Source organism: Chaetodon trifascialis, chromosome 6 (genome assembly GCF_039877785.1).
Source record: "Chaetodon trifascialis isolate fChaTrf1 chromosome 6, fChaTrf1.hap1, whole genome shotgun sequence".
Lineage (NCBI taxonomy): Eukaryota > Metazoa > Chordata > Actinopteri > Chaetodontiformes > Chaetodontidae > Chaetodon > Chaetodon trifascialis.
This window is the reverse complement of record NC_092061.1, coordinates 20,416,319-20,440,274: the sequence shown is the minus strand read 5'-3', so window position 1 is coordinate 20,440,274 and position 23,956 is coordinate 20,416,319. Positions and strand designations below refer to the sequence as shown.

At 43.1% G+C, this 23,956-nt stretch overlaps 1 protein-coding gene across 5 annotated transcripts in view; it reads right to left on the bottom strand.

Annotated features, from left to right (window-relative positions):
• The window catches only part of wdfy3 (WD repeat and FYVE domain containing 3), an 86,815-nt gene that overhangs the window by 44,363 nt on the left and 18,496 nt on the right, over positions 1-23,956 (bottom strand). For 4 of the 5 annotated variants that reach the window (XM_070965236.1, XM_070965233.1, XM_070965234.1 and 1 more), the window contains exons 3-14: positions 22,039-22,162; positions 19,956-20,065; positions 16,014-16,247; positions 15,455-15,647; positions 14,703-14,889; positions 14,445-14,611; positions 10,236-10,715; positions 9,339-9,455; positions 7,184-7,377; positions 3,716-3,987; positions 2,935-3,132; positions 1,350-1,433 (exon numbers count right to left, since the gene is read on the bottom strand). In XM_070965236.1, coding sequence (XP_070821337.1) covers positions 1,350-1,433; positions 2,935-3,132; positions 3,716-3,987; positions 7,184-7,377; positions 9,339-9,455; positions 10,236-10,715; positions 14,445-14,611; positions 14,703-14,889; positions 15,455-15,647; positions 16,014-16,247; positions 19,956-20,065; positions 22,039-22,162 — 2,360 coding nt within the window. The remainder of the gene's footprint in view (positions 1-1,349; positions 1,434-2,934; positions 3,133-3,715; positions 3,988-7,183; positions 7,378-9,338; positions 9,456-10,235; positions 10,716-14,444; positions 14,612-14,702; positions 14,890-15,454; positions 15,648-16,013; positions 16,248-19,955; positions 20,066-22,038; positions 22,163-23,956) is intronic. The other variant, XM_070965237.1, reaches the window with a different exon arrangement.

The following is a 23,956-nucleotide window of genomic DNA, read 5'->3' as shown; positions in this document are numbered from 1 at the left end:
TGTTCAGTGAAGTACACAAACAAAGACAAGGGCCTCATCATCGCTAATTGACAAATGAGTCCACCTCATGAATATGCAATCTTGGAGCTGATCCAGGCAGAGAGACGAGGGAGACCACTGAGAGGAGACCCCCAGATTCACCTTTCACAGTTGTGATAGCTCACTAAGGCAGAGGACATTTTAAACAGAACAAGCACTTTTCCTTTTGTAAGTGAAATTCAAAGAGCAGCAGAGCCTGTGTGTGTGTGTGTGTGTGTGTGTGTGTGTGTGTGTGTGTGTGTGTGTGTGTGTGTGTGTGTGTGTGTGTGTGTGTGTGTGTGTGTGTGTGTGTGGGTGTGTGGGTGTGTGGGTGTGTGGGTGGTGGGGGAATTCAGCTGAGAGAAAAGAGAAGGGGGGGGGGCAGGAGAGTGAGGAGGAATGTGATGAGAAGAAAAATGCCTTCTTTAGAGCAACAGTCATTTGGCTGAGTCTGTACTCTTCCCTGCCTGAGAGCGGCTGTGGAAAAGAGTTTCAAATCAAGCGGTGAGAATTCATTTTTTGTTGGTTTGTCAGATCGCCCTGATTTTTGAGCGATTTTCCGCAGCTTCAACTGTTCTGACAGACCGTCACCAGCCTTATTTTTCCAGAGGAAGTGTCACGTTCATCAGTCTGTCCACACTCCAAGAAGGTTCTCATCTCACATCCAATGTGAATCAAGATGTAAGGAGTTAGAAGAGATCACACAAACGAAACACAATTTTTAGATTTATAGCAAAAACCGCTTGAGGTACGAGACCAACAGAAACTAGTGCTGAAATGATTAGTTAATTAATAAATTAGACGATCAACAGAAAATGAATAGATGGAAATCTTGATAACCGATTTACATTTTACTAAATGTGAGGATGTGCTAATTTTTGCCATTTTCTATCTTTTATAGGCTACAATTAAAGGTTCTTACTGTCAATACATTGAGCAATTATTTTCTTGATTAATCAATACACTCTTTATCTATAAAACATCATAATCAAATAAAAAATGGTCATCACACATGAGACAAGAAACTAATCGATCAACGGACTGAGTGCTTCAGCTCTTAAATTAAATTCAATTAATTAATTGAAAATATAATCAATAGGTTATTAGATAATGAAAGTAACTAGTTGTGGACTGTAAATGTAAACAAACTGCCTGAATCTCTGCAGCATGACGGTCAGCCACATTATCATGATTGGCTAAAAGATTTACGTGACAGTTAGAAGAGTCCCGGGTCATTTTGCCTCTAGTGGGCGCTCTTTGTGTTGACTGAAGGTGAGGAAAATGGAGAGGAAGGGATGAGGGTGAGGAAAGTTGCAGAGCGCTGTAGCTACCTCTTCCTGGCGAGCGCTGGCGTACCCCACGGCGAGGGCAGCGAGGTCTCATGAGTCAGGCAGGGAGGGACCTGCTCCGCACGGCTGCATGGCAGCGTGCACACACACAGACAGGGGTTGAACAGCCAGACAGCACCAGATTAGAGGAAGAAACAGATGAAGAGAGAAAAGAAGGAAAGAAGCTGTTAGTGGAAGGCTGAAAGGAGAAACAGGATCAGAGCTACAGCTGGAGCACATGCATGACGCCAGCTACGACTGCACACAAGCCGGGCGCGTCGAGTCTCAATGAGCGAGGGCTTCACTTTGACTACGGCTCGACTTTGAAACTGAGTAAATGACAGTGCATTTGATTGTGACCTCCAGGTGGTGCAAACATGCACACGGGAAAAGAGGGTCGCAATCGATGAGTCAGCAGTCGAATCTAGTCCAATCAGCCAGCTTTGAACAGCATTTTAAACTCAGTCCCAGCCCACCTTAAATGGTTACATAATACATATTTGTACTTCAGTCGACTGTTTCTCGATGTTTTGTCCTGCTCGCTGTGGTGTCACAGTAGTAATTCATTCCTGAATATGAATCATTTATCCTGATTTCACTCATTCTGCTGTTATGACAACACTAGCGGGCCGAGCAGCGAAGCGAGGCCGTTCAGTGTGACCTGACGGAGATGAGCACAGCTGCAGACCTGCTTCAACACTTTCAGCAGACACGCAAGCACCTGACTGAGCCCAACCTACAAACGCCCTGTTCTTTTTGGAGTGGGATTCACAAGCATATTTGTTCTACTTGTTTCAGAATTATGTTTTAGGTACTTGACATTTTCGTATTGATCTTCACTGCCGCTGAGAATGATGATGAATAAGACTTTAGACTTAAGATATCACCACTTCTTACTTGTTCCAGTGGGTTGAAATTATAACAGTTTTTTGGTTCCCTCGAAAACACTTGTGTTTGTACAGCAAAGCTGTTTTTGAGACAATACTTCCCTTCAGGCTTAATAGACTGGATTCTGAATGTTTAAAAAAAATGTCCATAGTGGGTTCTTTTCAGATTCGAACAAAGCCAAAGGGAACATGAGGGCCCCTCTCGAGAAAGGGAAAAATAAGTTACAGGTTTTATTAAGAACTCCAACATGTTGGAGGATTGTAGGAAACATGTGAAGCTCTTGATCCACGACTCAAAAGTTCTCCAGGAACATGTGGCTGCAATCTGCTGAACTCAAACTAAAAGCCCCTCCACTTTCTTCTTCATTGAGACAAATGCCCACTAAACTGTTTACTTATTTAACCACCAACAGCAAATAAATAACTTGTTGCCAGTGTGTTGACAGCTCTGCTTCATCCTCATTCATTTTTCAGCTCAGGAGTGCGACTGCCCACAAACAGATGACAGCCACCAAGCTGCTTTTGAGCCTTCTGGTGTGGTTTATGGTGCAATGCATACATTGCTGACATATACTGAACTCACTCAAAACACACATACAGACTGAATTCCTACTGTGGGTGGGTACATTTTAATTTGTGGGACCTTCATATCACTGTTAAAATCTTTCTACATTCAGGGTCGAAAAGCTCAATCCACTGACCTGTCGAAGGAGTCGGTGGCCATCTTGTACAGGTAGATGAAGAGCTTGCTGCAGTGTTTGAGTGTGGGACAGATGCTGTCTCCTGTGCAGCCCCCAGGAGCAGCCTCGTCCTCCAGCAGCCTCTGGAAAGGCTGAGCGTTGGAGGGGAACACACCTGTGGGACCCAGCTTCTTAGTGTCTGAGAAACAGCCCAGCAGCCTGGTGGGGAGTAGAGAGAAGTGGTTAACATGACAGCTTTGGCTTTAAAAAGCACAATCAATACCTACCACTACCAAGAGAAAAAAGGAAAACAGCATCAATTCTGTCTTTCTTTGGACTTAAGTGTTGTTGTGACTTTTCCTGCAATGGAAAAAAACACCTAATAGGAAGCACAACGGTCATTTCAGAGGTTCTTTGTGCACTGTCCTGCCTCTAAACTACATTAGTATGGCAGTAAAGCATCACTAAATAAAGCTAGATAACTAGATTTCTTCTGGGGATTTTAGTCAAATCTCATGGCCTTCATCAGCAGATGAAACGGAGATGCTTAGACTCGTTATTGTGCCAATTAAGTCACTTGTTAGTGTTAAAAGACATATTTCACACTTATGACAACTCAGAAAACTCTGTCCATTGATAAGGGCCTAAACATGTGGCTGAAAGCTCCCAATATATTCTGCTTTAATATACTCTACTCTACTTTAATATATGGTTTGCCTGATGTTTGAATAAACCCCCCTGCAGTATGCAAAGACAAAAAGAGGGCCTCAGGTATCACCAGCTCTGTGTGAGTAGACCTTACCTCACAGCATCGGCCAGCTTCTCGTACTGGATCTCCGTGCGGAAGAAGTGTGAGTTGGCGGGCTCGTAGCGCATGGCGGCGGTGAGCGTGCAGAAGACGGTGTGCAGGAGCTCAAAGACCTGGTTCTGGTTGACGCGGTCCCAGCCGTGGCGCGGCGGCTGGCACAGCGAGCGCTCCATGGCCACCAGCAGAGAGGTGACGTAGACAAAGCCGCCCACCTTGCGGAACACCGTCCGGGTGCGGTGACTCTCACGCAACACTGCGAGCAAAGCCTGAAGAGGAGAGAGAGACGCTTTAAGTACGAGCTGTTTCCAAACACATTTTGAAGACTGCTTCCCCTGAGGTGCATCAGGTGTGTCATTTATTCTGAAGATGTCACACACCCTGTTTGACTTCCTCTGCATCACTTTAACTTTATTTCACTTACTTACTTTACATTCCCTTTCTAAATTATTCTCTCCCACGGTGAGTTATCATGCCATTTGGTTTTTGTCGCCTCATTCAGTCACATCTCCATTCATCAACTCATTTTCTCTCCTTTTTTTTTTTTTGCAGTGAGACACTTTTAGGAGCCCCTCAGGGTTTCTTTGCCACAACGCACTGACTGGATTTTTCTCCCCTACATTTCTCCAGGTTTCATGGTTTGCATTTGCAAGTAACCTAAACTGAAACATCAAACTGTAACCTAGATATGAGTTTGGGGACCTAAAAACAGCCCGAGAACATAGAATGAGTGTGACAGGCAAAGTTTTTAATTAGCAGCTGAGAAGTGGAGAAAAAACATTTGGGATTGGAAACAGATGAAGCTTTTGAATGACACAGGTGGAGAGCAGCACAGGCACTGAATAGGGGAAAACAGGGCTCAGTGCCACTCTGAAGGAATATTCTACCTCTTTCTGTTTCAAACAATGTTGGAATGATGGGACAAAAACATATATTATATGATTATTTCTGAACATGTACCCGTGTCAGCAGCTTTTCCAGATACACAATCACTGCTACAGAACACGAGAACATTGGTACAGTCCAGAAATCACCTCATTAGTTGTGTATGTCTTACAGATGATTATTAGTGCCGTCAAAAATATCGCGTTATTAACGCAAATCAATTTTAACGGCGTCATTTCCTTTTATCGCAAGATTAATGCTCTTTGTGACCTAGTGAACTTGTAGTTTTTTATAAGCTGTGGCCACTGCTAGTAACATAAGAAAAACTACAGGATCTGGTTATAAACCGGAAACAAAACAATAGGCACGCCCCACGCACGTGTTTGGTCTTGTCTGTTCGCTAGCTGTAAAAGAGTAGGCTACCAGTTTGTGTGAATGTCAAGCGCGAAACGCCAAACTGGATGCGAACAAGATTCTGAGTGGAAAGTTAAGTTTCAAAAAGTGGCTAAATGGGTCAACTGACAAGACAAGTTATTATCACCGTAGCACATCCAGTCTGAAATACAACTTGATGGCCAAACACACGGTGAATGCAAATTCTCCGTCGCCTCCTTGTCAAAACCAGGTGACAATGGATGGCTTTCGACAGAAGCATATGGATGCTGTTATGTTCAAAGGAAACTTAAGAAAGGAAAGTTTAAGCCATGGTTTAACTGCACTATAGCCTGATTCCTAGTTTACAATGATGTGCACTTTGTAACGTTATCTTGTATCACCCTGTTTTGATCCCTTAGAAAGGGCTCTTGAAGGGACTTTTTTTGCAACCAAATATTTATTTTTTGTCATCTGTTTATTGACAGTGATAAAATGTGTGAGATTTGATTCATTCAAATGTGAATGACTGCTCAAAGTGAGAATGTTAATGCTGTCAATAAAAAACATTTGCACAAAGCAAGCCAATCCACTTTTCCATGTTGATGACAGTATTAAAATGATAATTCAAGGGACATTTAGAATAGATAAAATCGTGCGATTAATTTGCGATTAATCGCGAGTTAACTATGACATTCATGAGATAAATCGCGATTAGATATTTTAATCGATTGACAGCACTAATGATTATTAAAAGATACTAGCATGCTATCATTGTAGCAGCATCGCTTAATTAAACAGAATCATGATCTCACTTGTCGCAGCCTGTGGTGTGTGTGCTATCAGCATGCAGGTAGTTTTGGTTTATGTGCTTGGTTGAAAGACATTTTCTGTTAAAAATCAGGCCACAGCACCGATAAAATACAGTAAAACATTAACTCTTAAACAGTGTTGCCCAGTTTGACGACAGCACTATATAAATGTGTCAGTGATTTTGCCATGCTGTTCATATTATCCTTCAAGGCAATATTGGTATTTTCTGCAGAAAGCTCTGGAAGAAGCAAGCAACTGACCTGCAGTTAATTGTTTTGTTCTTCCAGATTCTTATCTGGATTTTCCATAGAACTCAAAACATCATGATCCCAGATAAAGCATTTTATCAATTTTGGCCATTTCTACGACAGGAACCATGAAATCTGTGTCCATTACACTTACACCACATCTTGCGAAGTCACTGGGACAGTGTCGTGTATAATGACGCATCCCAGTGGAAGAAGAGAGAATAAACGAGAAGTAAAAACGGTGACATGTTGCACTGCTGAGCCAGCTGTTTCCTGCTGAATTAAAATACTGCCACACTCAGCACAGTGGGTGCTGTTTTTAAACCAATCACAGGATGTTGAAGACATCCTCTTCCTGTCCTCCAAGCTGGGAAATTACCACCAGGCTCCAACGACGTGCTGGTAAAATTTAGGCTTCGAGTGTTAACTTTACGAGCCGTGAGCAGGACTTGAGGATTAGATGCATCATAGCTGGGTTTGCCCCCCTGAGAGATTATAGGGTTAAATGTGAGCTTTCACAAGGCTAATCAGCTTAATTTGGACATCTATTTGTGTGTCTGCAGTGTGTTACTGTCAACGGTGCATAAACCCCGATGACAAGCAAGGAAAAAAATATTTGACTCAAATTGGATTTGATGTAAGTTCTTTGCAGATAGTATGGTTTCTTTTTTTTTGAGGGCTGATAATTAAAATCCCTGATTAGTCAAATACGGGAAAAATGCTGACGGGTTAATCCAGCCGAAGCTTCCAGAAGGCGTGAGAATTACCTCGTCTGAAGGAGCGGAATCTGAAAATGCAATTATGCTTCAGAAAATGAGCCTCTCATCCTGCGTGTGTGTGTGTGCATGAATGTGCACCTTACACTTAGTGCCCCTGGTCTGAAGCAATTACTGTGCGCAGTGCCTCAGCTGCAGATTGATTTTTTTTTAAATCCCAGACTTTCCTAAATGTTCTCACTGAAACTGAAGGTTTGTTTGTGCTGACATCAGAACTCAGAAACGGTATGCTTCCAGACAAAATCTAAAGCAAGACAAATCTGTGAGACATATGAAGGACTAAGTTGGTATTAAAATTGGTTGGTGCAACCCGACGCTGACTAGAATAAGTGAGTGTGTTGGACAGGGACAGTGTGCGTGTGAGCTCTTACCCGCAGTATGTCAGTCTTCAGCTGTAGTTCACTGGACGGTGCAGAGTGCATGAGGCCCAGCAGAGTTCCCATGTCATCATCTCCGCTGGGCGACAGGACGAGCTGCTGGATGATGAGCAGGGCGTGTTCCCGACACTGGCGGTACTTCACGATGTTGTGAACGCAACGAGCGCCGCCAAACTCCCTGAACAGAGCTGGGAGACAGAGAGAAGAAGGGGCAGAAATGTCAGTCTTTAGGCTAGTTTGAACGTTTTTAAGGGAACACAATGACACCAGGCCACCAAATGATGAACACACTGGTCCGAAAAAGCAATGCAGAATAATGTGTGAGATCGCCTTTTAAGGAATACGCTGCACTGCTGTTGATCAGTCTGTTCAGTCTGTTTCACACACAGCAGATATGCTTTTAACGCTGCAGCAATGGTTCAGGAAGTTTCCATGGACGTTTTCAAACACTATCAGAGACACCTTTCAAACCTACAGACAGTCACAGACAGATTTTTGCTGTCATATTCCTTTAACTCCTGCTGAATGTTTAGTCCATGTTCACAGGTGTCAAATACCCAGATAGTTGTTTCCAAATCACTTCTAATCACACTTCATAGCTTGCTGTTCGATGGTGACATTGATTTCGATGACTCTTTAATGTCTTGTTACTTCTTTTGTTTTCGTAAATAATAATCACTTCAAATTGAACGGCTGAAACTGCCTCTCCCAATTTCACCACTGTTCCTTCAGTGACATTTTACAAAGTGAGAGTGAGAGGTTTTGTTGAAATTTTGTGAAATAAAGATTCAATCTTTGTTTCTTGTGTTTGCACCCGCTGCACGACTGACTGTAATAAGTGCTTTACTTATTTCAGACCTTCACAAGAGAGTGAGGGATCTGATTTTCATTCAAACTGAAGGCCGTTATGTTTCATCATCATCATCATCATGGATGCTGTAAAGTCAAGTGAAAATGTCTTAATGATCTTTCTAAAACCGGTTGTTCCTGATGTTTGTTGTGATCTTTGTTTAGCTGACAACACAATTTCAATCTATTTGACCCTGAACTTTTAACACTGCACCCCTGTAATCTCTGCGCCGCTGAATTTCCTTGTGCTCTTGCACTCGTTGCCAGTCTGTGTAGATAAGCCAGCGAGTTGAGAGCCTCAAGAGGAAAAATGTAAATGTAATCAATGTGTCAGAATGGAGGGCGACAAACATCACACACATCCTCCTGTTTTTTCTGATGAAAGCCACCAGTCATCATCAAGGTCGAACAGAGCTCTGAGCTGTCTGTTGGTTATCTTTGTGACTCATCACACTTCTACAGCTGACTGAGACACACACACACACACACACACACACACACACACATATATAGGGTCGGTAAGAGACTGAGTGACGGGGGAGCAGGGGGGTTAAGGAAATTTAATAAGATACTTTATCGATCCCTGGAGGAAAATTCTCTATCCTCTCCACCTCAACAGAGAGGTCAGAGGTCAGCAGCCCTGGAGATGCTAAAGAATGAGTGCTTTGCTCAAGGACACTTGTGTGAGGTGGATACATGCAGACGCAAATGGTCGATTGCACCTTTGACAAATCAGATCACCAGTGAGTGAGTGACTGTGTATCTTTGCGTCATCAGCATTCATGGTCAAACCAGAGGCAAATAACCAAAGCCAAGAAGTACAACTTGTGTGTCATCGGTGCTTCTAAAGGCCCCAGCGATGTGTGTTAAGTTTGCTTTAAATGCTTTGTAATCCACTGAACTGCAGGATCTCAGCATGCCCTCAGCTGCTGTGGAAAATTTTGCCCAATCAAAGCAAAGTAAAGTAATCCCTTTAAAGTGAGGTCAGTTTCCTTTAAAGCTTTTTTTTATTGTTACTATTGGCTGGAATTGAAGAGCTGAAGAAAGTTCTGATGATATAAACAAAAAAAGTACCTCAAAGTTAATTACTAACAGACAGGAAGTCCTGTTGTGTCCCCTAACTCCCTATTAATTTATTAATCACGAGGGTCATCATATAATTAAAAAACATACTCTTAGAGGATCAATAAGGAAGACCTTGTTGACATTTAATAATGAACCACCAATCCTGTGAAGGTGTGTGTGTGTGTGTGTGTGTGTGTGTGTGTGTGTGTGTGTGTGTGTGTGTGTGTGTGTCTACCTGCATTAGTGTTGGTGGTGTTGGAGCCCTGCAGGAGCACAGTCAGCGTCTCCATCACCAGCCACGCCAACTGTTTCTGTTCTTCTGCTACTGTGTTGTTTTTACAGTCAGCCAAAGCTGGAGGGACAACAAAGAGAGAGATGAGAGGTTAGACAACATCATGAGCACACTAAATACACACAGTGAGCGAATCACACTAATGATATAATGAAGGGCATGCGCTGAACAGCATGAGGAGGTGGAATACTTCTACCATAACGCAGTAACACGATAAAAAGAAAACAGAATTTAATTTTCTGACAATCTGTATTTGAAGAAATGCACATTTTTGGCTCTAATGGATTTATAATCTGCTCTCGGTTCAGCTCAGTGCGTTTCAGGTCAAGCCTGTAGTTGGTTAGATCCATTTAGCCTGTCGCTAAATGAAAACAGCCTGATTTGTTTTTTTAAGGCTTGGACTTTATGCTGAATGGTGCCATTGACATGGACTTGTCTTTTGTGGTTGGCTCAGTCATTACAGGATGCTGTTGATTTGACTTCTTCATGCGTATTCACAGATCTATAAGGCTGACTTATTAATGACTGGTGTATTTTTCCAGACCACAGCTACTAAACTAAATTATTCAAATAATTCCAACTTGAATTAATAAGGATTTTTAAAAAGCAGCTTGACAGTAGCTAAAAAACACTGCTGACTTTGCTGACTGAGTGGTATGACTTCTCACTTTTCAGCAGGAATGCAGAACTGGTCTGCAGCATATGTCAGTGTGTCACCATGACACCATCTTTGCATTTAGCAAGAATTTACAGTGTTTTCCACCACTGAATTCCAATCTGCAGCCCTGTAACAGTCCACTCCGCTCATTTTCATTTATCAAACTCAAAGAAGCACCTCACCTTGGTCATTATTGTGTGGTTGCTGCTGCATGGCTGGGTCTTTCAGCAAGGCAGCGTACTTGTGCAGAAGATTGACAAGTACCTCCAGCAGGCCGACCTCCCGCAGCACGTCGCTGAACACCGGGTCGTGCCGGGCCAGCTTTAGCAGCGTCCGGACGGCCGTGATGCTGCAGGCGTGTGATGTGCTGGACTTGAGCAGCACGCTGACGCTGAAGAGCTCCTTGCACGGCACGTAGTTCAGGCTGAAGACGACAAACTCCAGCAGCTCAAAGTACTTGGCCTGGGCCTCGGGGAGCTTGGCCACACGCTCTGCAAACTGCGATAGGGTGTGCTGGGACTCCAGGATGAAGTAGTTGGCCGGCTCCGCTGCGTAGATGTTTCCAATGGCATCCAGGAGCATGCAGGCCAGACGGCTGGTTTTAGCCCTCAGGAAGGCGTTCTGAAGCACCGAAAAAGCCTGGATATTACGCAACGTGTGGCCTGGAGGCCCAAGAGGTGACAAGGAAGAAAATATAAGAATGATTATGACAAATATGAATGGCTTCAATTGAATTCATTTGTAATGATCAAAGTTCAGGCCCTAATCACGGTAGTACAAAATAACTGCAAAGAAAATAATACTTAAATGTAATTATTTGAAAGTATTTGATACATAAATAGGATGGAAACCACAACCACAACCACTGGTAACTGCGAATAATTATTGCACATGAATGGTAAAAAATATACCAAACCTATGGTCTCTGTGTATGACTCATTCTCTATGTTCTATTAACATCATGTTAGTGGAAATGCTTGCTTCTAATTGGCTGGTGTGTGTCCACTAAATTCATTAAGGACACCTCAAGCATAATTCAGTTAAACCACAGTTCATTACACTGCAGTAAGCACAACAACAATACTTAACTTGTCCATAACTCGAATCATGAGTGACAAAAAAAACATGAGAAATGACGAGAGAGTCTGTGGTGGAGACATCGCTCAGAAACACGTCTGCTGGCCTGCAGCGTTTGTTTGCTCGATCCGACAATACAGAAGCTGATTTCTCGGCCTTGAAACCTCCCTGGCTAAACTGAGAGGAGACATCTGAGACCATTCCTGATGTTACATGAGATGCAACAAAAAAGCCTCGAAGGTGCACGTAAGCTTAAGAACAGTAACTGCATTAAGAGCAACACTGAGGAAAATAATCTCATGTCAAGGCGCTGCTGGTACGGAGGGGAATTATGCATCTTTTCACAGCTTTTCACGGTATTCAGTGAAAGGAAACTCAAGGCCCAGTTATGACGTTTAACCTGCAAAACAAACAAAAGCTGCTCTAATTTGTTTTAATAGGGCAGCATCAGCAAGCCAGGAGAGCGTGTAGCACTGTTTTAAGAAAGACTTTTCTACCCTGCTTTATTACACACCTTCGTTAGATACACAGCAAACACATCTTTGATTCATCGATCAGTGGAGGCATGCTGGGCTCGGCCGCCCCTTTTCAGGGAATCAGTAGAATAATTCATGGTTTTGTCTGACTAAAGCATTTTTAGTCCGTTGATGGTTTTATATGCTCTTTTTGAAAGGAAGGACCCAATTATTGTTGAACTTACAAAGAAACTGATCGTCACATCACTTCATACAAAGGAGCCTTGTTTTTTATTGCCATGAAATTGTTCCTCGAGATCTTTCTGAATCAAAATTGATGAAAAACGTAAACATTTTTCTTCTATCCTGAAATCTGTTCTTTCAGACTGTTCCTTCACATCGGATTTATCACTCCACAGTCAACAAGAACGATCCAATTTGTATTAATGCTCCTTCAACATATTCCATTATTGCTGTTATACATTTTTGTTGTTCAATGATTGTAATAAAGCTGAAAAATACTTATAGGAGGTCAAATTTCACACATTTCAGGTGTGTAAAATTTAATCTTGTGTGTTTTGGAGATTAAATAACAATTAATAATCCTGAGAGTCAATTAACTTAGAAAGTCCTTAACTTAGAAAAAACAAAGGATGAAGTGCGAGAGCATAAAGAGTGGATGTTATCTATGAATTACACTACACAATCTGACCTTTCCGGGGCTGAGCGGCTAACATAAAACTCCAAACTATGACTCACACACACAGGAACACATACAAAGTTACACTGATGTGTGTCATGACACACACTAAAACACACACAGCCGTTAAGCGAATGTGGCAAACTAATTAGGCATGTAAGCAGCCCCCACACCACGATGGCTTCTGGTAATGACTTTGCACACAGCTGGAGCTGTCATTAGGTGGGTAAACACGAGTGTGTAGATGTGGCTGTATTAGTGCCAGAGTGTGTGAGGTTAGAAAGCTGTCATCAGCCACAGGGCGGGGGTGATAAGTCAGGCTGCATCACTGTGCAGCTACTAGAAGTGTTATAACATGTCTCGTGGAAGCATTTCAGCATTTCCTGAAGCAAAAAAGTTTACTCCAAACGAAGTCTTCATCGTCAGCACAACCAGGCTAAAGATGAGCTGACAAAGACAGAATTCGTGTTTGTACATTTTGAGTTAACACAAACGTACATACCATCATGTACTATTTTTGAATTTTGACTAGGATTGCTGGGTGTTTAATGAATTGCTTTATTACAGTTACAAGGATGCATGACAGCAATATAATACAGATGAAACATAGATCTGGCTGCCATATAAAGTTCAGCGTGCTTTTTAATGACACACTGTAAAAAGAGGAGGGGGCTGCAAGACAGAGGGACAAGGACGGGCTCTTAGGGAGCAGAAGTAAACATGTGGCCCGAGACAATTCTCTGAAGCACCAAAGCGCCTCTGAACTCCAAAGAGCCCATTTGTATGCAGGAGGCTTCAGGCATTCATCTCCAGCAGGGTGACAGGCGGCAGAGTTGCCATGGTGTCTGTCAACAGGTTAAGCTTACTGGGATCAGCCAAGCATCAAAGTCATTTCAGGGATTAAGATCTGAAAGGCAGATATGGCAGCTGGGGTGTACACAGAGACTTTTCCACAAGTAATTCTTCTGTCTTGTTTCAGTACTTTGGGCAAACCCAGTTGGTTGAAGTGTGAAGACTTAAGAGGCGGTGATCAGAATCACTGGGCTGTGTCCTGGACAGGGAGGGGAGAAAACATCTTCACTCCCTTAACGTTTCACATCAGTGTCTCTGAGTCCTTCTTTGGATGAGGACAATGGATGACTTAAGCAGAGAGAGTGAGTTGCTTTTTTGCTTTAGGTGTTTTACCTCCATTGAACTTCACTACAAAACGACACAACCTGTATTAAAAAGATCTGATACCTCCCTCTCCTTGTTCCACGTTCTCTGATATATCCGGAGATGCTTTCAAACAATGTCAACAGGACGAGTTTAGCATCAAAGGATAAGGTTTGTTCATCATAATGAAGAAACCTGAAAGCCGTGCAACAGTGAGGCTCAGCAGTGTGTTACTAATTACACTAATTAGACAACAAAGCAGCTTCAGAGGAATAAGAATGATCAGGGTTTTGGCTACATACCATACGTGTTAGTGGGATCAATTTATTGTTGTTTTGGTGTTTTCATGAGATATGAAATATCTCGCCAGACTTATTCTTTAAAATGATATTGAGGTGAAATGAAACAGATCATTTAGGGTCTCAACACTAAATAGACTGCTGATGCTCTTCGGGAAAATGACTGCTAGACGAGATACCACCTAAATTGTGGTGTTTTGATGTTATATTGCGATAACACATGAATCAGAATGCATGTCACCACCTTAAAAAGTTGGCAAGTTGTGTTTAAGTTGCCTGAGTCTCTGTGTGTTGTTAAGAAACAATGCTAAGACTGTACAGCCATGGCAGCAGCTCTGTCGTGCTGCAATGCTCCAAACTGTAAGATGTTTAAGTGGATTCGGGGCTGGATAGAGCACAGATGACTGAGCTGAGATGTTGCTAAATGCAAGGATGAAGGAGATCTCAGGCAACTCAGGAATGAGGATGTTACAAATCTCTCTGCTAGGTTTGGCTTTTTATATTAAGGACATTGCACTCATATCAGAGAGATCTTCTTCACGCAGAATGTCAATTAGAAGAAAGCGGCTGCAAAAGACGAGACGATGCTTCACTCACCAAAGAACATGACTGGTGCATCAATGAAAGTCTGGCTAGTGATGGAAATAATGAAAGCAGCTGATGAATTTAATGATTAACTAGCTACGATTACAACCATTAACACACCTTTCCCAGAAGGCTGTGGGAGAACAAAACCGGGCAACAGGAAGGGGGCTCCAGTCGTCAGTCCAGCAGGTTTCAGTTCTGACACCCCATATGTGGTCAAACAGGTGACCAGGTTGACCAGGTCCTTCAGTGCATCTTTCGACTCGTCCTCCTTGGCCTGCTCCAGTCTGCATACAGACAGAGAAGCATGCATGAATGATCACATGACAGTTGCGGAGCAAGGCATGTTGGATGTCGGAATGAAGTTCAAAGTGGAACCTGAGCATGAGATCGCAGAGGAAGGCGTAACCCTGGCACATTCGAAAATCATCCAGCAGGGTCTGTGACACGTCGCTGGAGTCCTTGAGGAAGCAAGAGAGCCCGGCGAACATCTCCACAATCTCCAGTGGTGACAGATCGTCGGACTGCTGCATGTTCTGAACACATGTACCCAGGCATTCCTTCTCTGTGGATGGAGGGGTTGAAGGCAGAAGAGATTAACAGAGAGGAAGAGGAGGGGAGTTCTGACAAATGAAGTGTGTGTTTAACGATGATCTGCAACGTAAAATTGCTGATTTAGTTAAATGGAGTCTAGTGGCTTTGAGGAGAGTGACACAATGGTTGTTTCTGGTTCGACAAAAAGGATCTTCCTCTATCTCTGGAGCCATCATTTCCATAATGTAGTCAGACACAACATAGCAATCTGAGCCTGCCGGTGGCAAAGCAAACACTTTGCGTGGACGTGCTGTGATAGGCGCAGTTGGCTCTAAAGATTGTAGCCATTGTGGCCTGTTTGGCGCTGCGGGCTGAGGTGATCTACTGGACCAATTCCAAAACCTTTGGTACCTCTTAGACGCCAAAATGTGTAAAAATAGGGGCCAGGTTTAAAAATACTGGAATATCATTCTCTCTTCTCTCTTCTACATAAACACAATGAAGCATTGTCTGACCACAGCTCAACCACGTCTGCATATCTAATAAAGCCACACTCGTACACAGATGTCCCTCACATGCTGTACTGTAGTCCATACCATGTATGTATTTGACCACGTTGACACTGAGGCCATGCCGGGAAATGGTGGTGAGCACCTCCCCTGCGCTCCTCCTCCAGGGCAGGTTGTGGGGGGGACACCAGGACGTGATGGCACTGAATAGCAGCTGGAGATCGTCCTTTTGGGCCAGCTCCTCTGCCGGAGACACAAAGGTGCACAGCTTCACCAGGATCTAAAAGAGAGGAGAGGACAGGAAATTGACTACAGCCAGAGGCATCCACCTGAAAGTAAGCTGATAAAACTGCTGCTGAGGGAAAAAAACAGGCAATTGCAAATTCAAGTCTTTCATCGTGGACATACAGGAGCAATTGCTACATATGACTTTTGTAACTGCCATTATTAATATGTGAAAAAGATTCAGGGACTGAGGTCATAATGGCAGTTAGAGTACACAAAGTAACACTAATCAGGGAGAATTTCCCACCATGAATCCTTTATTTTTATGGATTTAAAGTATCAAAAACATCAATACAGAATAAAGATCTTCATGCTGTGGATCCTAAAGGACCAGTTGTAACCTGTCCAGTCGTCTTTTTACCTGAACAAAGACCTTCTGGAGCAGCGCCCTGCGGTCAGCCAGGGGCAGCTCCTGCTGGGTGTGGCCCTGGCCTGGGGTCTTCTCCTGAGTGGCTGGTGGTGGAGGTGGTGGGGGTGGCTGCTGCGGGGTGGGGCCTGCTGGGGCCTCGGCCATGTGAGGCAGGTCGAAGAACAGGTAGAGGCATTTGACCAGCGTGGAGGGTACAGACATGGTCGTCATGCAGTCCACCGTTTTCTGATGGGGGGGATTTACAAAGGAGAACTTTTAAGACATCTGCTGGATGGAAGGTTTGCAGTAGCCTGATGCATCGTCACATGTATCATGATTCCACTGAAAATACAAATGCAGTTTGAACTGCAGAGCAACATCTACTGAACACATATAGATGGAAATGTTTTCAGTGTAAGTTTGGCAAATGGGTATTTTTGATGTTGTGTTATGATTCATGGTTGTTTCTGCGAGGGGAAAAAAGCAGCAGGAGGAGCTTTGAGGGGTTTATGTGTGTGTCTTTCTTGTGTATGTTACTGCTTGTGTGAGTGAGTGAGCGAGTGAGAGAGAGAGAGATTGTGAGTGTGTGTCATCATGGCAAGGAAAATGACTGGAGAAAGAGATGGGGCTTGTGCTCACTGAGGCGAATGATTCAGATAATCAAACGCTGCCTCCCACACACGCACGCACAGAGAAAAGCTCACACTGACAAATTATCTCGCTCCTTCCTTCACTTACACACATGAGCTCTCATATAAGACAATAACCACGCACGCACGCATGCACGCACGCAGTGACTGGTTGAAATGACCCTCCCATTTACTCCGGCGCTGTCTTCACCACGGAGACAGTGGACTCATAAGGATGAATAACAGCCCAGCAAGCGTCAACACACATGCACGTACACACACACACACACACACACACACACACACACACACACAAACTCACTCCCTCAGCTGATCGATGGAGAGAAGGAGTGGGGGAGGGAGAGGAAAAAAGAGCAAGACATTGACAGTGGAAGCAGGTCTACAGAGGAGTCTATGCTTAATAGCGAGTCAGAATAATGGAAGACAGTACCCGTGGGGTACACCAAGCAGAGTGTGTGCGTGCGTGCGTGTGCGTGCGTGCGTGTGTGTGTTTACAGGCTGTGACATATTGGCCCTGCTGCAGCCTTAAGGTCAAGGTTACTGAGAACAGTCAATCAGAGAGAAAGCCAGAGAGAGGCAACTATATTTTATGGGATGTTTGTGTGTGTGTGTGTGTGTGTGTGTGTGTGTGTGTGTGTGTGTGTGTGTGGAAGAGAGACAAAGGGAGACAGAGAGATAGAATAAGAGATAAAGGAAAAGAGACAGACACAAGTACAGCAAAAGAGGAAAACACATCAAGAGTAGCATGTCTGTCTGTCTGTGTGTGTGTGTGTTTCAAAGAGTATGAACAGCATGAAGGGCATCCTGTAAAAAAAGACAGCGTGCAGGTAGAGAGACAGCGCTACAAACAAAAACATTGCTGTTTTATCATCTGAGGGAGGAGAGCGGGAGGTGAAAACGGAGCGGGAGAGAGGGGCACAGCTTTAAAGCGAGGGGGGTGACGTCAGGTTTATGGAGGGCCAGCTGCCAGGAGAGCCCTTTGTTTTACTGTCTGAGACACCAGAGGAAAGGAATACAAACCCGTTACACCCAGTCACTCACACACACACAGACAGACACACTCAGGACTGTGAGCCGCCCTGCGCAACAGGTCATTCCTTTTCCTGTCAAGTTTGTGTGTGCTGATATCAAACAGTTGTGCGGTATAATGAAAACTGTCACCTGACTATCAGGATGACACAGGCGCAGGCTGGGGAGTTTCCAATGACAGACGAATGCCTAAATATTTCCTGTGGTTAAATACGTTTATTTGCTCGATTGGAGCGCACCAGCAGCACTGTGTCAAAAAAAGCAGGCATTTGTTAATTTAAATGGGACTGCTGACTTGGAACAGGGTGTATGTCCAGCAAGAAAACCAGCTGTCAAACAGAAAGATGTGCATTTTTACTCATGTGCTTCTAATTTTAATGTTTACATTGTGAAACATCAAGTACAGTAAAATGATCACTTCAAAGCTGAATTGTGGTTTGTGGTATGTTTCTGGTGCATGGAGGGTTAACTATATTATGAAAGCTTTCACATTTATCGTGATAAATATGTGCCTTCTTGCACACAAGAAGCTATCCATCTACCATTTGTGGCAGCCATATTTAGTTCTTCAAGAGTGAAGAAGCAAACTGGGCACAAGCAGCGATAACGGCTACGACTGAACAGAGAAACGAGTGCCGCCTACAGAAACAACAACAGAAAATCTAAGAAATTTACCTCGCAGGCGGCACTGTCTGCTTGACAAGTAATCTCTGGGTAACACACTGCAGAACCACAAGAGCAATGACGGTGGTGGATTTAGCGGTGGGTTAACATCTGAACGTCACCATTTTAAACACTTCAATTCATAGCTCTGAAAATGAACTATCAGCTGTATGTTTATGGGTACGATGTGTTTTCTTTTGAATTTGAATGAGTGGGATGTCGGAGAGTTGCTGAAATAAAACTGTGAAGTTGTTAAATCTTGTGTTGACACTTCTAACTACCATCAAGTCTGCTTAGAGCAGAGCTGCAGAAACGCCTTGAAATGACAAAGACCAAAGAGCTGCAGTTGGCCTCTCTGGGTCAACAAGAACAAAAAATGTTACAACCTGCTGGCATCTCTCCGACCGTAAAACACAGCACAGTCTATCTGCCTTCACTGAAAACTGACACAGTCATGAGTGGTTTAAATCTTGACGTGTTTGGTATTTGCTGTGGGCATGAGAGAGGCCACTTCAGACAAGTGTGAATTAAAGCAAAAATGACAAGTTGGAAAATAAACCTTGGTTTTATTCCCTGACAGTAGAGCATTTGCTTTGTGCATGCGTGCAAGCCTGAAAGTGTGTGTGTGTTTGGAGGGCTGTGTACACAGTCAAGAGTGGCATTTCAATGTTCCCCTTGAGGCATTTATCCTTTAATTTAGTTCTGCACAAAACTCTGTCCTGAACACAATGCAGCAGAAACAAACCAGTACAAACACAAGCTGTACTATATATCACCTTTCTCTCAAGCTTCCAAATGTACTTTTCCATAAACACTTAAAAGGGAATTTAATGTATGCGTAGCAGTGCTTGAGTAAACTTATAGTAAAAGACTTCTACAGTGTTTGTTTTCATGTGTAACGCAGAGGAACAGCAGAGTGGATTTGAGTGGTTTTAAAACATGGCTGCAGAGGGAAAGAGGAAGCGTCTGACTCGACAACAGCAGTGAATTTCTGATGTGCAGCGGAGCAGGAGGAGCAGCCAGCCGGCTGACAGCGATGCTCCCCTCAAGACCTCCAGAGGAATGCAGGCCGAAAAGTTCAAAAGATGTCTGCTGGCCAAAGTGCAAGAGCACAGACGCGAAGACAAACAAGACCTCCCAGTACAACCTTTAAACCAGGAGCTGCCATGTTACAGTTCTGAATTATGTGCAGTGGTACTGCGTGCAGACCAGACACTCAACACACAAATCCAATTTCTGACTTCTTCTGAAAAATCAGGAGCAACATCAATTCCTTCATTCAGAGCACTCAAACAGATTTCATAAATGAGAATGAGGTGGGATGGTTACTCGTGCTCAAAAGCCTGTTTCTCCGCTCTTACAGAGGCTGATGCTATTTTCTGCTGGGAGATCAAAGAGGGGAGATGCAAATGGGTCAAAGAAGAGACAGAGCGCTGAGAGACCTCTTTTTTTCAAGGCATTTCCTCCCATTTCATCTTGCATCTACGCTCACGTGTGTGAGGGCAAGCCTTACAAAAAACAAAATATCGAGGACACAAAGTAAAAAATGTACAAATAAAAGAGCCCAAAAGGAACACGGTGATGCTAATGAGCACAGTGTCGTTCTACCAACCTGTCCGGAGGAGGCCAACAGGTTAATGGTGGTCAAAAGCATCCAGCCACGACTCGCCTCCTCACTCTGGTTCACCTCTAGGAACTGGACTATAGCTCGACTGGCTGCCTCTGGAAAAACAAACACACACACACACAGTTAGGTAGATGGAAAGTGACAGCTCATTGTGGCAGGCAGATGGGCTACTGGAACACTGATCAGTTATGCAACGAATAAATCATCGTGGTGGATGTGACATGAGTCTTGTCTACAGCCCACTTCTGCAGAGATGTTATTAGCATGTGTCGTAATGAGATGTGTGATTACCGTTAAATGGATATTGTGTATTACTGTATATCCTGTCTGCATATTCCACTCTTCAAAGAACATGTTTAAGATTATAGTATGGAAAAATGGTGGCGAGGTAGATGTCCAGCTCACAACTGGCTCCTGCAGCTGGAGGACACTGAAACCTTTACATAAACCAGCAATGTACTAGCTCCAAGACATGCATGCCCCACAGAGGACGTTTATCCAGCTGTCATCAGTGAATATTAGAAACGATCTCTCTGCTCCACCAAAACAAAGGACACTGCCTTAAAGCCTCACAGCTTGATGGTAAGACTGATTTGCCCTTTTGTTCCCACTCCATTCTTAAATCTGACATTGGCTTCATGGTGGAGGGGGAGTGTTTTGTCCTACTCCTGTCCAATTTATTACAAACAACTGCCAGATCAATCTAGCAAATATGTTATGATTCTCATCAGTCAGAGCGTGACAGACTGACAGGCTAACATTTCCATGCCTGATAGTTCTGCTCCTTAATGAAGTTGCCTTTTTTCTTATGTTTTCTATACTTTTTTTAGGAGGAACAGACATTCGGATAAATTCAGATTCAGAATTTCAATTTGGATTGCATTCAGAATGGCAATATTTAGAAGATTCACTAATTGTTGTGATAACATGAAGTTTATCAGTGGTTTGGGAGAGGAGGAGCAGAGACAGAACATGCCTAGCATGTTAGCTGAAACAGCTATCCAGCAAATGTTTTCGTCATCAATTTTTTAAACTGACTGCAACTGACACAAACACTGTAGATGTTCCAGTCTAGCTGGTTCACACCTTAACCGCCAGCCACAAAGGCTCTGATTGGCCTACACTGATCTCCAAACACGGAGCAGCACATTGAGATTTTGATCAATTATGGACCATCGTGATTTTATCACTGTCATCTGTCATCACTGACAGATGTAAGGTATTGTCATGCATATTGTGGGACTGTAAAGCATGAGGCACTAAAAGCCCCGTTAGTTCCTTGATCTGTGGAGGGGGCAGCAATGGAGGACTGACTGTACCACATTTTTATTATTAATTGATTTAGAGCAAATCAAAATCAGTTTTGATGATGACAGACTCAGTTCAGAGCCAACAATTGACTCAGTCTACAGAGGCCTGGTGACCAGCTGGAGGAGTGTGTGTATGTGTGAGTGTGAGTGTGAGTGTGAGTGTGAGTGTGTGTGTGTGTGTGTGTGTGTGTGTGTGTGTGTGTGTGTGTGTGTGTGTGTGTGTACGTGTGTGTGTTAAGACGGTGGTGTTGCGAAATCAGAGCTGTTCTCTGCTCCAAAACAACACATCACATGCGCAGACAGAGACAGAGAGACAATTGATAAAGAAGGAGAAATCAGAGACAGGAAGCTGGAGGCTTACAAACTGTGAGTGTGTGTGTGTGTGTGCGTGCATGCAAGTGTGTGTGCGTCTGTCAGTCTGTTTCACATCTTGCCTGTGGAAAAGCCACAGTAAAAGCTGCCTCTACTGTCAAAGCTTTGAGGAGATGCTGCTGGCTCACCTGCAGTGAAGACTAACCTCATGTCAGATTCAACACACACTGCATTGGGCCTTTGTACAAAAACATCCACTGAGTAACATTTTAGTCATTTGTGGGATAAGACAGACAGAAACCACACCTGCAGAGGGGGGAGGGAACGAGTAGATCATGTAGGTGACAAGAAGCAAAGTGGTTACGGGAAAGAAATGATAAATCAATGTTTACAAGTACTTCCTGTAACATCTTTACTGTGATAACTCAGAGTGTCAGAGGCCTCACCTGTGGATTTATTAGAGGCTCTTCGCCTGATCTCAGTCACCATGAGCCGTGAGACCTGTGTGGTGAACTGCAGCAGGTCGGAGAACTTCTCCGTCATGCTGCTGGGTGGAGCATTCCCAAACACCTAAAGCAGACAGATTAGCTTGTGTTAAATCAGAAAAACCTAAAAATACAGCAAGAATTTCAAGACGACTTAGGTAATAAAAATTACCCAAAGGCAAAGGCAAACTAATAATATATGTCACCATAAAATAAAATAAGAAATGTTCATCTCTAACATAACATTTATAAGGTTAACTGGAAAATTTTGCTGATGGAGGAAAAAGAGAGAATCAAATAAATTAGATTTTAATTGCTATCAAAGCCTGCAGTACCACACAATTACAGCAGTAATTGACACAGGAATCACCTGGGTGGAGGTACACTGGCCTACATCTCTCTGGGTTTTTTATGGTGTCTTAGTTTTACAACCACAGAGCACACCGCTCTGATCCTCTGGGGTAGCAGGGCAAAGATAAACTACTCTTAAGTCAACAACAGTTCATCATGTATTTATTTACCCAGCAAATCTGACACGAAAGTAGGCCTGGAGCCTGGCGTCCTGCTGCACCGCGAGAACTCTACTTTTCAGTTCTGACATGAATTATGCCACCAGTGAGTGAATCACAGCCAGCGCTGGATAATTAGCCGACAAGTCAAGAGACCCTTGTTAAGGCACTCCAGTCTGACAAGAACACTCAGCAGCTACAGAACAAAGAGGCACGCTATCAGTGTAATGTAAAGAACGACTATAAACAGAGACATCATTTCACCCAGTCCTGCATTCTGTTGTGTTGGATAAACACACACACAGACATTTTAATACATTAATCTGTGCCTGATTCTATTTAAAGCTTGATTGCATGATTTCCCATTCAGTCTCTCTGCATCAAAGAATTTCATATATATTTTTTAGTTATTTAGACATTTTATTTCTGATTCATAATTGCTTGACTCATTAGTGCAGAATCAATTAGTCAATCAACAGAAACTTAATTAGAAACCAATTAATTGAACAATTTATAAAACACAAATGAGAAACATTCACAAATTTGATTCTCAAAAGTCAGGATCTGCAGCTTTTCTGTGTTTTACATTATTACACAATTCACGACATTCTGAAAGCAAATCACTACTGGATTGCTTAACACCAATTTAACAAGTGTTTGTCGTGTTAGCCAATAGCCAATATTCCACCATTTCCACCATTATCAAACTCGGCTCCTGTAAACCACACACGGGTAACAAGACATTTTTTCAACACGACATTTCATATTTGGGTCAATTTCTTGCATTTGTCATCCTTAAGAACAACAACAAAAGAATGACGTGACGTCATCTGCAAACAACTTTAAACTTTAAACTCCTTAAACTCTGAGATCTGGATGGAAAATATTTGCTAAAACTGACTTCTTTTCTTTTGCTCATCCAGTACCTTCTATCTTTTTTGTATTATATAGTTTATGGATCTGGAAACTGCACAGACATTGACTGCTGTCTGAATGTATGTATATATTTTTTCATCAACTGACAATAAAGGTGCTTCATGTGTAATTTAAACCCCTTTTTGATGCAGCCTGTGGCTCAAGTGTTAAGATGTTATATATTGTGAGTTTAAAGCTAAAGGTCAAAGGCCTATGAAGAAAACACTTTCAATTAAACTTGTGTTGACAGTATGTGGGTGTTCACTACCTTTGCATGACCTCATTCTCCTATGCACCTGTGTACCAGGTGTGTATTTGACAATACTCACTTTGTCAAATATTTATGGGACATCAGGTTGATCCCAGTAGGCCTGTGTGTCATCAAGGAACTCATGATTTAATTCAGAGACCAAAGCTAAACTCAAAACATGTATCTCATCATGCTCTGTTGAGTT